Genomic DNA, 15,442 nt, shown 5'->3' with positions numbered 1-15,442 from the left:
ATGACTTCTTTAAAACAGCACATAACATCTTCACGTGTTTAGAGTTCAGCAATTTGTTCTGCATAGACACGGATCCACTCCTGTGTCAGAACGAACGAGGGCACCGTTGGTGTGGTCTCGGCATGCCCCAAAATTACCAAAAGGGTGCAATCAGGGGGAACAATTTCCTCCCCGGACAAGTTCCTGCTTTGCCAAGAAGAGTTCTGCAGGGAAGAAGATTACTTTTAAGACTATGATTTGCTTTTGACATTGTGCGCTCAAAGCATTTTATGTGCTTATAAGACAGTAACGGAGCATAATTTGGTTCAAACGAGGCCAGTGAAAGTGGAAGGTTTATGTGTGGTAACTGTGGCACCGAGACAAGATCATTGCTGGAGAATGCCTCGCAGCTGACAGCAGTGAACCCACCAGAATCAGTTTTATACACTGACTTGAAATGTGCTCCATTGTGAGAAGTGTTCTTGTAATGGAAAAAAAAAAGACATCCATAACTCATTGTGGGACAGCAGGGCTGACGGAGAGCTTTTTGTCGAAGGGTGATGCATTCACCCCAATGCTCGCACATCCTGTAATGTGGAATTGCATGAACGGTCAGATTTGTCATTAGATGTGGCAGCTATATTCACACTCGGTAGGTCCTGCTGCAGTAATACTTGGTTTTACTGTGACAACATTATGGTATTTCAAGGCTAGTGCTCCCATTGAAATGAAATTCTCTCAGTAAAGGAAGAAAAAGAAAAAAAAAGCAGCACAGAACAGTGAAGAATGCAAATCCAGTCGTGCTTATCAAGACCATTAAGGTCTATGTGATTGTTTTTTAATGCATTCAGTCCTGCCTTTTTCTCTCTCTCCATTTATAGTATGCGAACAAAGACGGTGACTTCTGGTCTTTATTCACCCCTCACCCCTACCCATCCCTTGTCTGATCACTTCATCCTCCGCCCAAACCCGTGATGACTCCTCTGCACTTTCCCCCTCCCCACCTCACGCTTATGTTCTTCCCTCCCCCTCTCCAGCGTGTCCCCTAGTTTTCTGGTAGCTGTGTCTCTTTGATAATCCAAGACTCTTTGAAGACTCCAATTCCACGCTGCTTGCCTCGGAGCTATTGCACCTACAAAAACAACCGTGTGTGTGTGTGTGTGTGTGTGTGTGTGTGTGTGTGTGTGTGTGTGTGTGTGTGTGTGTGTGTGTGTGTGTGTGTGTGTGTGTGTGTGTGTGTGTGTGTGTACAATGAGAGAGAGAGAGCTGTAGATGGGATGAGAATGGGGGACGCAATGGTGATATGGGAAATAAAAACAGTTCCATATGCATTTCCTTTGCCAGCGCTCCGGTCTTTATGGTTTTATGCTCGCTGCATACACTGAGAGGTGCACTTCTTCATTGTCATATTTGTTGGTGCGCCTCATTTTTTCTCTGTGCCTTCAGAGGCAGCAGCTCATTGATTCCTGCATACACGCCAAAATGCCAGAGCCAAGATGTACTCGCAGACATGGCAACTAAATGGAAACTCCGAGTCCCACATTGGGCTATCAAAGACGCGCAGCTTGTCGCGAATGTGTACACATTATGTGCAGGTGAAGTTTGTCCTGTTAGCTTCCAACAATGTTTTTCGCTGTTGTCTGTCAGATGCCGCAGATAAGTAGCTGGAGAAATTAGTTGGCTTCAAGTAAAATGCCACCATGATTTTAATTAAATAAACCTTTCCTTACATTCTGTTTCTCCTCTACTTTGCTTCCTGTCTGGTCCTCTTACCTAAGTGTGCCTGCTCTCTTCCATTCCAGCTTCATTTCTCCATTGTCTCAGTCCCAATCTGTTGTGCCTCTTCTTCCATCTTAGTCTCTGGCCCTCCCTTTTTGTCTCTGTCATCCTGCCTCTCTTTGGCGGAGGATCTTGCCATTGGGATTTAGAAGAAATTGAATTCAATTATGAAGGAATTTCTCTGCAGTACGATTGGCATCATTTCCTCCACACAATAGAACATCATTCTCATATCTCTCAGTGTGAGGGAATGAAAATAGGCCGTGCACCATTCTTTCTCTCATCCTTTTAAATTGAATTTTTCATATCACAGGGGCACTGAGACATCAGCCGTTTCCTTTAACATGGGCCGAAAACCCATTTCATAATATCAGGGAGGCGCATAACTGTGGTTCAATAAGAGAAGTTGAGCTTCCAGCACCAGAACACATACGATATACCTCAACTCCGTATTGATAAACACGTCCACATGGGTTACCTGCAGCTTGAAGACTTGAGGGGCATTCCAGGAGAGTGTGCTATTGGCTTCACGACTGCTTCAGAGCATTGTAAAATGAAGTAAAAACCACCTCACCGTCTCAACCAATGCATTCATTTTCCCCCCGCCTGTCTCTGCGTGAGACATATAGCCTACCACCTGAAGCCCCCACTTTATTAGCCCACTGTTATTAGAAGAAAAGCCACCGTTCTGTGATTATCTCTGCACAAGCTGTATTTTCCACCTCGAAATTGCACCCAAGATGCTACTGTGAAGCAACTGGGGCGTTCAGTTTTGGTTTTATCCTCCTCAGTTCAGGGCCTGTGTGTGCTTCGCTGCTACATGCGAAATAGTGAATATTCAGCATATTTCCCTGGCCGCGGTGGCTCGGCTTGAACAACACCTTAGTGTAATAAAAAATTTAACTGAAAACATTTGGCAACACTTTAACTGTGACAAATACATTGTTACTCATTACACATGGAAAACAACAAGAGATTTCACTTATCACTCGACGTCGGGAGGCAGCTTGCTTCAGCTTTCAGGGAAACAGGGAGAATTTTCTCAACATAGCGACAGCACACACTCGTTGCAAATTTAGATTTCCTTCTGATTTATTTCCTATCTACTTTTCAACTCAACACCAATCCAGCGCATGCCGGCCTGAAAAATATGGATTTCTAGTTAGATTAAAAAGGATTATTTGAAAGATTTAATTAAAGATTAATTCAAAAGGATGATGCAATCCTTGACTCTCACCCAGATATGTTTTAGCAACGAATCAGAACAGCATAAAAGCTGGAGATGTAACCAGGGTAAGATAAATGGGGTAATAACCACTTTTCCTGAAAAAAAAGCAGAGGTTTTGGCTTCTAAGACAAGATGTAAGCAAACTGGGGGTAGTTGAGTTAGATTATTATTACTTAATATTAACAGCAACAACAGGAAAAGTAACAACAATAATTAAAGCTGCAAGCAGGGATGAACGGGCCCTCGCACTCATGGCCACCGCCCCCCCCATAAGCCCCCAATATCAGAAATGACACCACCCACGACTTTCTATGTCAAACCATTCAAAAGTTATGGCAGAAAATAGGAACCATGAAATATCGACCAATCAGAAGAAGGGGCGGGGCTAATTTGCACCAATTATGGTCAAGGACTAAAAACCATGTCCGATGACAACACCCACAAGTCTTTATGTCAAACCATTCAAAAGTTATTGCAGAAAATCAGAAGTATCACATATCCACCAATCAGAAGAAGGGGTGGGGTTAATTCATGCCAATGAAGGTCAAGTACCCAATACCGAGCCAGATGACACCACCCACGAGTCTTTATGTCAAACCATTCAAAAGTTATGGCAGACGGTGGCTTAGGGGGCCTGCCGGCTGGGCCCCCACGACACGGGAAGAAGCAGCCAGGGATCCCGCGGCGGCGGACTGCGACCCAGGCAATCCCCGGCCACCCGGACCGCGCCAGACACGTGGCCAGGAGGCCCTCACCCTTCAGGCCAACGAACCCCACCCGGCGAGGGGCTAGCCTGCCCGGAGAGCAGGCTGGTCGCCGACGCGGGCAGGTGCACCCGCCCCCACGAAAGTGCCCCTCCAAGACCAGAGGGGCGCCCCGCCGCGGAGGCAGCAGGGGGGACCGGAGACGGGCCCAGAGAGAGGGAACCCCCCAACAGGGCGACACCCGCGCGGGCCCGACAATGGAGGGCCCCAGACCCAGGCATCCCATTCATTCATCCATTCACCTATCCCATATCTATACTAATAATAATATAATATACTAGACACAATAATGATGATAATATAATAATAATAATATTAATAACCATCTTTGTATAACACAATTAATCCAAAATGGCCGACTTCCTGTTCGGTTTCGGCCATGGCGCCAAGAGACTTTTCTTAAAGTTGCGACATGATACAGGTTTGTACTGATTTTCGTGCATGTACGTCAAACCGTATGGTGGGGCTTGAGGCACAAAGTTTTCTAGGGGGCGCTGTTGAGCCATTAGGCCACGCCTATTAATGCAACGACTTTTGGGGCACGTTTAGGGGGGCAAAAAGGCCCTCATTTCGTTGGAAGAAAAAGGAGAACGAGAAAAACAAAAACATTTCCTACAGATACATAGGGCCTTCGCACTGTAAGTGCTCAGGCCCTAATGATTAGCCAGGGCAGGCATGCGTGGTTCTTCTGCATTGGACTTTGACTCCCAGCTGGCTGTAGCTATGGATGCAGAAGAACCTGTATCTAAGTGCCATTCGATAGACATGCAGCTCTGAACGTGATGTTCACTGAACCTGCTTCAACTGAAGCTCAGTTGTCAGTTCCACACCACTAGTCATGAATTAGTTCAATCCACTCGGCAGTAGTTAACCCAGGGATGAGCGCCTTCATACATATTGACTATCGAGTGTCATAAACCGCAGTAATGATGACAAAAAATATTCACGTGAATGGCACAAAATACACGAAATGAGTCTGAATACATATTAGATTATTCATTTACTTTTGGAATTAATGTTTATGATGTACCTTTGATGGATCACACAGCGTGCACTGTTTAATTTCAATTAGATGCAATCCATATGTTTAGATGCCTATACATCTTTCTTTTTGGATCAATCGTTACTTCTTTCAATAACATTCATTTCCAAGCCAATTGGAAGAAGGCAGATGCCTGTAAGACTGATGGGTGACCAGCGTCGCCCCATCACTGGAGTGGAGGAACGGGATCTTAGCATCAGTGACTGGTGGGTCGTTATGGAGTTCCACCGAGCTAATACTCTCTCAGGATACCGGTGTATGGGTGTGATGTGCCTTTTTCCCGTTGAGCATGCTGTTGCCTTTAATAAATACTATACCCGCTCTTCAAACACATCCCGTGTGTTTGTTGTTTCCTGTGTGCAAAACAAACTTTGCAAAACAGAGAATATAATATAAAAAAAATAGTGAGGCACAGTGTTTGTAGAGATGTAAGGGCAACTCCGATATAATATTAGAAATGTTAAGCTATAGAATGCTGTCCAAATATATTAGAAATGTAGCCAAATACTATATTACTCAACCCATAAACAAAATACTGTATTTTCACGACCATTCGGCGCACCGTGTGGAAAGGCGCACCCTCAGTTTTGTGTGTCATTTTTGGATTTAAAACACACATACGGCGCACCGACTGAAAAGGCGCCGTCTACACACACGGAGCGCGCACACATGCGCGCCACAAAACACATGCGCGCCGCAAAACACACACGCGCGCCGCAAAACACACACGCGCGCTGCAGAACAAACACACACACAAGCACACACGTGTGCTTATTTAAAAATAGAGCGGGAGCAAAACTTAGTTTGATTGTATTTTATTTCAATTTTTACATTAATCAAACCCTTCAAAGTCCTCATCCTCTGTTTCAGCATTAAAGAGATCCGCTAATTCAGCTGTGCCAGTCCGAATTTCCTCGCTGTCATTCACTTTCCGTGCCGTGCGGCGCCTCGGAAATGCCGGCTTTTGCAAAAGCCCGAACAACAGTCCCAGCAGACACGTTAGCCCACGCATGTGTGAAAAAAACCACCGGGTCGCCGCACATAGACCTGCCTCAGCCACTCGATCATCATCCCTTCATCCATCCAGCCCTTTTCATTTGCCTTTAATGACTCCAGCTGGAAAAGTCTCTTTAGGCAAAGTTTTTCTTTTAAAAATCACCATACAGTTTCTGTCCATCAGCGTGGCAGCAAAGCACAACACTAAATGAGGACTTTTCATACCCCGTTGTGTGGATCGCTACCGTGCTGGTCCCCGTCCTCTCCACCGCGCCGGACGGTCCCTGTCCTCTCCGCACATAGACCTGCCTCAGCCACTCGATCATCATCCCTTCATCCATCCAGCCCTTTTCATTTGCCTTTAATGACTCCAGCTGGAAAAGTCTCTTTAGGCAAAGTTTTTCTTTTAAAAATCACCATACAGTTTCTGTCCATCAGCGTGGCAGCAAAGCACAACACTAAATGAGGACTTTTCATACCCCGTTGTGTGGATCGCTACCGTGCTGGTCCCCGTCCTCTCCACCGCGCCGGACGGTCCCTGTCCTCTCCACCGCGCCGGACGGTCCCTGTCCTCTCCACCCCGCCGGACGGCCCCCGTCCTCTCCACCGCGCCGGACGGTCCCCGTCCTCTCCACCGCGCCGGACGGTCCCCGTCCTCTCCACCGCGCCGGATGGTCCCCGTCCTCTCCACCGCGCTAGCCTACGGCATAGAGTACGGCGGCGACGCGCACCCCCGTCCTCTCCACCGTGTGTTTCACCGGGATGTGGAACGTGAGCGGCACCTCGTCCATGTTAGTTTTGTGGCTGGGCTGGATGCGTTTGTCGGTGATGTGTCGGCTGCAGAATGAGCGGAAGCTCGCCATCTTTTCCATATAATCCGCCAGGTGCTGCTGCTGCACTGGCACCGTTTCATGAAGCAAAAGCACCAAGACGGACCTCCATGAAAATGTTAAATTTTCATTTCTTCCGCCAGCGCTACTCCTTCCACCCGCTCTGTGCTTCCCTTCCCCCTTTAACGTCTGTGGATGGTCTCTATCACGTCCGCAACTCACGGGTGCTTCACACACCCCCTTCTCCCTTTACCGTTCTCATGGTGGCCGTCTGCCTTACATTACCGTAATACAGGTAATAGATACGACGCACTGTTTCATTGGGCGCACGGCACATTCTTTAAAAAAAAAAAGAATTTTATGTGCGCCTAATGGTCGCGAAAATACGGTACTTGGGGTACGATGAGATATTACTCTGTTTTATTATCACCATCTCATGGTTGGAAGCAAGTAGCAATCTTCTTCACATAATCTAAGTAAAATTAACCACCTACCAGGTTATTTTCAGAGTGACCCCATAGCCAGGTTCATAGCCAGGTGTATCCGTCTACTATGGGCACCTACAAAACATCTACAATCATCTAGCTTCCTTTTCCATTACAGGCCATAAAATACAATCACAAGCTTGATTATCAAAAGCTGAATCCGAGATCAGTCAAACCACAATTGCAAACTTGAAGGTACAAGCGAGAGACTCAAACATTTAATCTCTCTCACATAAGTCTGCTGGGACTCGACTCGAAAGTGACCGAGAGGATGAACGAATTTCCCATTTTCATAAATTCCAGCCGGGCCGTCTACTGGCAATCAGTGAGGTTTGGCCGGATGTCAGGGCACCTGATGGCAGCATGGTCTCAGGTAACTCCAGGCCAATCTGAATGGAGGGGAATGAACACAGTGCAACATGAGAACGCAGCACCCCCGTCCCATCAGGGATTAGTAGTACAAATCAGCAGTTTTAATAGAGATACAGACACCAAGATGCTCTCCCTGTTGCTAAAGTGTATTGATTTACCACTAAGTGTCTTCGTATTCTTTCATTCAAGCTGCAAGGAAATACATTGAAAAAGAATGAAATTCAATCTTTATGACAGACTGTCCAGACTGTTATTCACAAGTGATTAGATATAACCATCAGTGATGACCCATTTGCGTCTGTTGCTGTGGAAACAGCTGAGGAGTGAGCGCAAACTGGTGCTGCATCTTTCCTAAGGAGTCACAAAATGGAAAGCCAAAGGCTGGTGAATAATGGAAGTTTCCCCGCATCCGACACCCCGGCAATATCTCGTCTCAGTCCAGAAGTCCTCCATCACACCAGACAACATTAGGGACACAGGTGGTTGATATACTGTATGTGTTATTTCCGGCCTCGCGTCGTGCCAACAGCGGTAACAGCTCTCTGGACGCAACGTCACTGTCATGTGTCAAACAGGGAGCGATGCAAAGGACAATTTAAAACCCAGTTTTTAGGTCCCCTCGTGAGCTTGCTTCAAATCAAATATTTGTTTGGCTGTCACAGTGAGAGGATATTGTAATATGCGCCGCAAGTCTCAAAATAACCTAAAATGCATTTTAACGTTAAGTCATCAGCTTCTGTTTTCTTAGCTTCAAGGTCAGGAGTTACCTAACATCGATCATCACTTAAAGTTATACTCAGGTCTATTTCACTCTTTGTCAAGTTACAACAACTGGTGCTCATTTCAAATGCTCTGCAACTGCAATAAAAATAAGGGAATCGGGATCTATGCATCATCCATGTCATTTTGATAAACAAGGTCCGAAGTGAGTTATGCAACACTGACTTGCAAGTTAGTTTTTCTGAATTGGAAGGTAGAAAAATGTTGGTACGTGAGTTTATGGGCCGATTTAGCTATCAAGCTATCTAGGATTAACATTAGACAATGTGGAGTTATTTTACCCAAATCCCACCAGCAAAATTGTAACATGCTGATTATAAAGAAATCTAAAACTATCTCACAATGTGTACAGCCTACCAATCAAATGAAACAGAACTTTAGGGAGACCTGGATTTTTAAAGTATATCTAACTTTTCTGAATATGTGTGTCATGTAAAAAAACAATACTTTAATTTGGCACCCATTATTGTTCACTAAAATCAGCAAACATTTACCACACCTGAATGAAGACGAGCAGTCAGTCAAGAGAAAGCTCTAAAAAATGTGTCAATCACTGTTGAAAGCAGTTTGAGATGCAAACCACAATTCCTGTGATTACTGGCAGAAACATCGCAGCTAGTTTTGGAGGGATTTGTTCAGGTTTTCAAGCCAAAACTACCTTATTCTCAAGGTTTCCAGGTTATGTTTTAAGAGGCAGGAGCGAAAAGACATGTTTCATGTATTGTATACACCGAGGGCTACAAAAGCAGCTAGTATAAGAGATCGATTTTATTTTCATTGTGAATTTTGAATCATGAAAACAAACAATACCAGTAGAGTCCCAGAATAGTAAGTTTAAGTTGGATGTGAGCGTTATATGCTCAATTTTTCTTGATGCATTTAAGTACCTCTGGTTGGCTTCAGAAGTAAATTTCACCTGCGCGTTAATGTTTTACTTGGCCATAGTGTGTTGCATATAGTCTTGAAATTAAGTAAGTAATGACAAAACTGTAAGGTTATTTGCACGTTCTATTTCTGACTAGATATCAAGAGGCTTGAAAGTAATCTCTGGCAGAAAACTATGCCAGATTTTATTTTTTGGGGGGGTGGGGCTGGTCTTGTGCTTCTCATGATAATGACAGAATCTTATTGTATCTTCCCATCTGCTTTAGGGAACTACACTACTATAAATAAGGTCATTTTAGGCCAATCTGTAAATGGGGTTATGAATTCAGATGTGATAATTAAAGTCCCCTCCTCCATCGTCAGACCCACAGCTCCTTACTCCTGCAACAATGCCCAAACAAGCCCAGTCCCAAGCATCCAGTCTCCCAGAATCTAATCCTTCTGCTCACCCCCTCCAGCCAAAGCGCTGTCCACGTCTGTCTGACCAACTCACCACTCCTGCTCAGCCTCCCCTTCCACCCTTCCATCTTCCCATCCTCCCATCCTGCCATCCTCCCATCCTTCCATCCTTCCATCCTTCCTCGTGCTTCATATCTGCAACCCCCAGGCCTAGCATGGGATTTTCACTCTGACTAAAAGGAGAATCTATTTGCCATCTCTGCAGCCTTAGCTCGTTATCATATTATGATGACTCTCTCGGGTGATGCCCAAGGAGAAGTTTAAGTAAGAATCCATATTTGGACAACTAAATTCCCCCTCGCATTTATATCGCTTTGGAGTCTTGAAGAGGACAAAGCATTTTAAGAACATACCACAGGCATATATCCATCTTCATCTGGATTGGTCACTTAAATAATCTCTAAATGTACTTCTGCATAGCAGTAGAACTAGTTTGTAGCTGAAAATGTGGTCAAGTTTTGTTCTGAGAATTCTTATTACTCTATTTTTACTACTTTGCTGTTTTTATAAAGCTTAGCTCAATTAGTGTAATTCAGGATAAGAGCGCTTCCTTCAGTGTGATGCATAGTTAATAAGCACATATTTATAGTCTATAGCTGAACACGTTTAATGTGTTGATCCAATCAAAAAGCATGTTTAATGAGAAGAAAACAAACCAACATCTCCCAGTGCCCTGTTTTCCTCATTTCTTTGCTCTCAGTATGAAAATAACTATCTAAGTAAAGGGATAAATTTCACTGTTTTAAGTGTTAAATAATCTCGTTTGAAAAATTAACCGGAGTTTTACTTAATGTTCCAAAAAACTGTGGAGTTATTGTTTTAAACTTTATTCATGGTGTTATTTTTTGATTTAGCGATGTGGTAGAAAGAAAAAGCAAAAGCATTAGCCATCTAATACGTATTATTTGGATGAAATTCCAGGAGATACATCAGACCAGTCACACAAATATGATGGGTTGAGATCACTGGGAAATGAGCGGGTTTTCCGGAAAGGCTACGGATTTTACTGATGGTATAAAGGTGTTGATGGCTCTTACCTAGGCTCTAAAAGCATTTCCCCTTGTTTTCTGTTCGTTAGAAAAGTGGTTGAATGGTTGAAAGTGCAGGCCAGTTGCATTGATCGGCGCTGACTAGCATAGCAGAGGTGGGGCCGTTCTGCTGTTTCAGTGCGTTCCTGACTTTTACGAGTGGAGCTCATGTGTGATGGGGTGGCTTGAGGAGTGAGCTTGCATGTGCACCAGAAGGAGTCATGTTTCTGTTTTGGACGGGTGGTAAGTAGCCATTAGTAAACTGATCTTTGGATGGGGAAATTTAATGGTTTCCTAAATGTATTTACAACATTCAATTTGATAAAGGGTGTGATCTCCAATGATTCATTACATGCAGCTCTGCCTTACTTCTGGCAATCAGATTCACGATTGTGTCAGTATTTTCATTCATTCATTCATTCATTCATTCAACTTTTTTTATTCTTTGAACAAATCTCATCCGCATAAAACAGTAAAAGCAGATCTAACCCTTGAAAAAAATAACGCCTGTTCCAAACAATCTCTTCAGCGCTCTGTTTTGTCTTTTTGTTAAACTTATTTAGACCCTCTTGGGAATCCGTTTTAGTCAAATTGATAAAATATTGTCTCCGTTTCCACTGGGTTGCACATCAAAAGCCGGGGAAAGAAAAATATTAAAATATGGAGATAGAAAGGAGCTCACTGGGGCTACTGATTATGGCACCAATCTTTGTCATCAGAATGTATTTGGTGGTGACAGATTGAGAAAATTAAACTTCTGTCAGACTAATAATGGTAATAATGTCTCACACTCACAATTTCTCTGAAACCAAACCAAAAAATTCTTGTTATGTTTGCATCCACATTCATACATTTTGCTTCTATACCAGAAAATCTATGTTGTCTATGCAAGGTCGTTTTCTGTTCAGCTGCCAGATCGTTGAGATGGCAGATAACGATGCACAACACACTGAAATATCACATTTCTATACACATACTGCACCTCTGAACTTCTTGATAAGATATAATGGAAATAAAACAAGTCTGTGTAAATTAAATGCACATTTAATGATTGTTCCTCACAGGACACCTGCTACCATACTGTTTTATTTTCAATTATGTGGACAGAGTTCAACACCCATGGGCAATATAAACAAGCAGGATCATTCATTGGCACGTTCTTGAACATGCAGTGTTATAGTCATCTTTATAGACTACATTGAAATGATTTGACTCATTCCCATAAGCAGAACACCATCACAGCACATGTTTAAACTTTATTTTGCAGTATAGAGTGTATTATTCTAAGAATATATCAACATACATTTCAAAATACAGTATGACAAAATATTAAATATTTTTATAATTTTTATCTTTTGAAAATCCCCCAAATGCTTCCCCAACGATGCTCCATCGTTGCTTGGCAGCAACAGTGGCTTTGTCAGCTTTCAAGTGAAGGAGACCCAGATGCAGGAAGTCAGGAGGCAGGAGTGGTAATGATGTCCTTTATTTAAACCAAAACCGCTGTCACAGCGGGCTGATCCAAAACCCAAAAACAAAGCTCAAACAAAACTGACAAGGGCACAAAAAAACAAACCGAGAACAGAGAAAGTACGGGAAATACATGACCAGGCAGCAAAACAGGCCGACTGACAGGGAAATGACAAAAGACAAGACAAAAAATCACTGGGATGAGACACGCGTCTGAATAATCAGGAGGGATGAGAGCAAAGGAAGCCAAACCTGAACTTAACACAAAGAAAATCGACTTTCACACTAAAACAGGAAGTAAAGCAAGCATGAAACAGGAGAACAACGCCCAAAAGAGACGAGACTTCAATAGGACAGCAGAAAAACGGGGCTTGTATGTTGACTTTCTTGCCATCTGGACAAGTTGTGAACGCTGGTTCAGGGGCTGCATGCATTACGTAACAGACATCACAATCAGTACAAACTACAAAATACACACCATAGAAGTATTTTAAACAATATATCAAAATTTTTATACCTCAAATACTGAAATAAAATTACAAATATTGGACATTTCGAATACATATTTCAACTCAATTGTGTCAAAATACAATCTATCCAGAGTTGTAGTTTTGTACTTTGTGTACATAGCCTATATATATATGTATTTTTTTTTCAAAAATGTTGTAATTATCAGAATAATGGTAATAATGGCAACAATACTCCAAAAGAACATTCAGTGTCTCAAGGTTTTTCATATTTGATGCAGTTTACTAGCTTTATAGAGCCAGCAGTACCCAGAGAGTAATCCTAAATTGGTGTGTATTGAGCTGTAGCATTTACCTTTGGGGGGACCACTAAACACACAGAAAATGTAATTGAAAAATGTGGTTAGGAAACTTGTTTTTTGATCTTGAAGAAAGCCATTTGTCGTCTCTGTTTTTTTTCCAGCATCCCCATCGTCGAGTGACCTTTTCCACCGCCAACCCCGTGCAGGACCTGCAGGATGCTTCTCAGCACAGCTATTATGACAGCGGCTTGGAGGAATCGGAGACCCCCAGCAGTAAGTCATCGTCCGGTCCTCGCATTGGACCCCTGACCCTGCCCGAAGACCACTACGAGAGAACCACTCCAGATGGCAGCATCGGGGAAACCGAACACCCAGAAAATGGTACGGTGACAATCCCTTGCATTCGTTGTGAATACATATGTATATGTATTGAAATGTAAATGGCTCTACTTGGCCTTTGTTGCGCCGTGTGAGGTCGTGTCGGTGATGGAAGCGTTCGTGGGGAGAGCTGACCATTCTTGAGTAGAGACTCTGTGATGTTCTCTCGCCGTGTTTGCCGACGACTGCGTGAAATGTTATGGGTTTTGGAGCAGCTCTGTACTTGTGTGAGTGTGCTGATGTGTGTGGCGTCGGGGCCGGAGTAAGCAGCGCCTCCAGCCCCCTCATCAGCAAGTCCTCTGTCAGACTTCCTTAATGACCCTCTCTCACAAGTGTGCTAATTAAAAAGCCCAACTAATGGAGCATTTGCCCTCTAAATAAATCTGAACCTTGACATCTGTGCAGACAACACCCTATTTGCTCTAAGCATTTCCTTATAGCTGGACACGAGCTACACAGCATCTTATGTCTGCAGGTGCCATCATTTCTAAGCACCGTTATCCATCCAAAGGCTGATGGTCTCAGTAGAGACCCATTCTTAGGGAAAAAAGGCATAACCAAGGCTCTAACTCCCATTCTCTGAACTGTTTATCATAATAGCATATATCAAATCATCATATATCATATCATATCATTTTGCTGCTTCAACACGGGAACATGAGCCATTACCTGTTTTGTAACACACTCCAGAGAAGTGAATCACATGGTGCGCTTCCAGTTATCATAGTGTTTCACATTGCACTACTTTCTGGACTAAACATTTTGCTGCTCCCGACGAGCGTCTCACCCTTCTCATTATATTTGTATCTCATTAGTCTGTTGCATTAATGTGACATTATCTCTACAGCATACGGGGCTGCGCTTTTTTATGCAGAAGGTGTGGATTTCAAGGATAAGGCTCGAACAATATCATGCCAGCAGGGAGTCAGCGGAGCTGCTGGTCAATGATGACACTAATGTTGTCACGCCGTGAGTGAAAAAAAAAGATACAAAGGCTTCGACTATCAGAGAGATTGTGCTTCACATCAAGAGTGCAAAGAGATCTCTGGCTTTTTTTTCTTTTTTTTTTGAAGTGAGGAACAATAAAAACCTATTTTAGAATCAAAGGCCAACATGTGTCACCATCGTACCATCAGATGACAACCTTTTATCGTTTTTGCACCATCTCGCCAGCTGACAGTGGTGTTGGGTTTAATTAGTCCGCTTTTTCATCTCTGTTGCAAATGTTTGATTGTGTCAATTAGCGACTCCGTGCTTGAAGAACGGAGTTGATTGTGAGTTCACGAGAGAGGACAAGTCTAGCTAATATTGCCTTTCCCCCAGGCCCCGTTGAGGTCAGAGATTGCTTCGCATTCTCTTAAATGGATAAAATGGTAAACGGTGTGCAATTACAAAGCTCCTTTGAACCTTATCTGGGCTCTACAAAGCACTTTGAAAGGTGTTACTCATTCACCCATTCGCACAAACACTGCACACTGCACTTCGGATTCTCACACTGTACGTGAACTCTCTATACAGTACGCAGTGCTGCGCGGCGTGTGGGTTCGGTGTCTCACGCGAAGACAGTTCGGCATGCAGACGGCCGACCTACTGACCTTCCAGGGTCGAGGGCGGCCACTAATCGCTGAGCCGAAGCTGACAGATTAAGTCATTCCAGATTCAGGATGGTTAGCCACCCAGGAGCCAGTAACTGACCATTTCCATTATCTCCCCACAGTTATGGTGTGAAACCCATGCACCCCCCCCACCTTCCTCCATAGTTTCCGTTGTTGTGGCTTTTTTTTATTGTGTTATTTCCGTCTGCAGAGAAGTTGTTTGTTGGGAGATAGGCTGCTCTTTGTTGTCAGCAGCAGGAGAGCAACATTGTGAGTGGAGATGGAGCAGTTAAAGGATCAAAAGGTGGCACAAGATGGGGGAGATGTGAGACGGTGACAGGGAGCGGGAACTAAGAGCCTCTGACAAAAGCAGCAAAGCCCACAGGATGAGAACACAGGACAGGGAGATGCAAAGATGAACCGCTAACCAAGGATAGACCTAATTAAAATGTGATTCCCACTTCAGGGAGATAACAGAGAGCCCACATAAAATGAAAGATTAGACAGAAAAATCAAATGAGACAGAGGAATTCCTCCCCAGCTCCTCTTGAATAGTGACATAAAGTCTTTTTTAAGCATCCGAGTGGCAGAGTGACAGGTTGT

The 15,442-nt window shown here is 43.8% G+C and overlaps 1 protein-coding gene across 1 annotated transcript in view; it reads left to right on the top strand.

Annotated features, from left to right (window-relative positions):
- Positions 1-15,442, top strand: part of pcdh1a (protocadherin 1a) — a 101,490-nt gene that overhangs the window by 66,995 nt on the left and 19,053 nt on the right. Inside the window, exon 4 of the mRNA XM_061740024.1 lies at positions 13,028-13,247. Coding sequence (XP_061596008.1) covers positions 13,028-13,247 — 220 coding nt within the window. The remainder of the gene's footprint in view (positions 1-13,027; positions 13,248-15,442) is intronic.

The sequence above is a fragment of the Cololabis saira genome, chromosome 14 (assembly GCF_033807715.1).
Source record: "Cololabis saira isolate AMF1-May2022 chromosome 14, fColSai1.1, whole genome shotgun sequence".
Lineage (NCBI taxonomy): Eukaryota > Metazoa > Chordata > Actinopteri > Beloniformes > Belonidae > Cololabis > Cololabis saira.
This window is presented reverse-complemented; position numbering and strand designations above follow the sequence as displayed.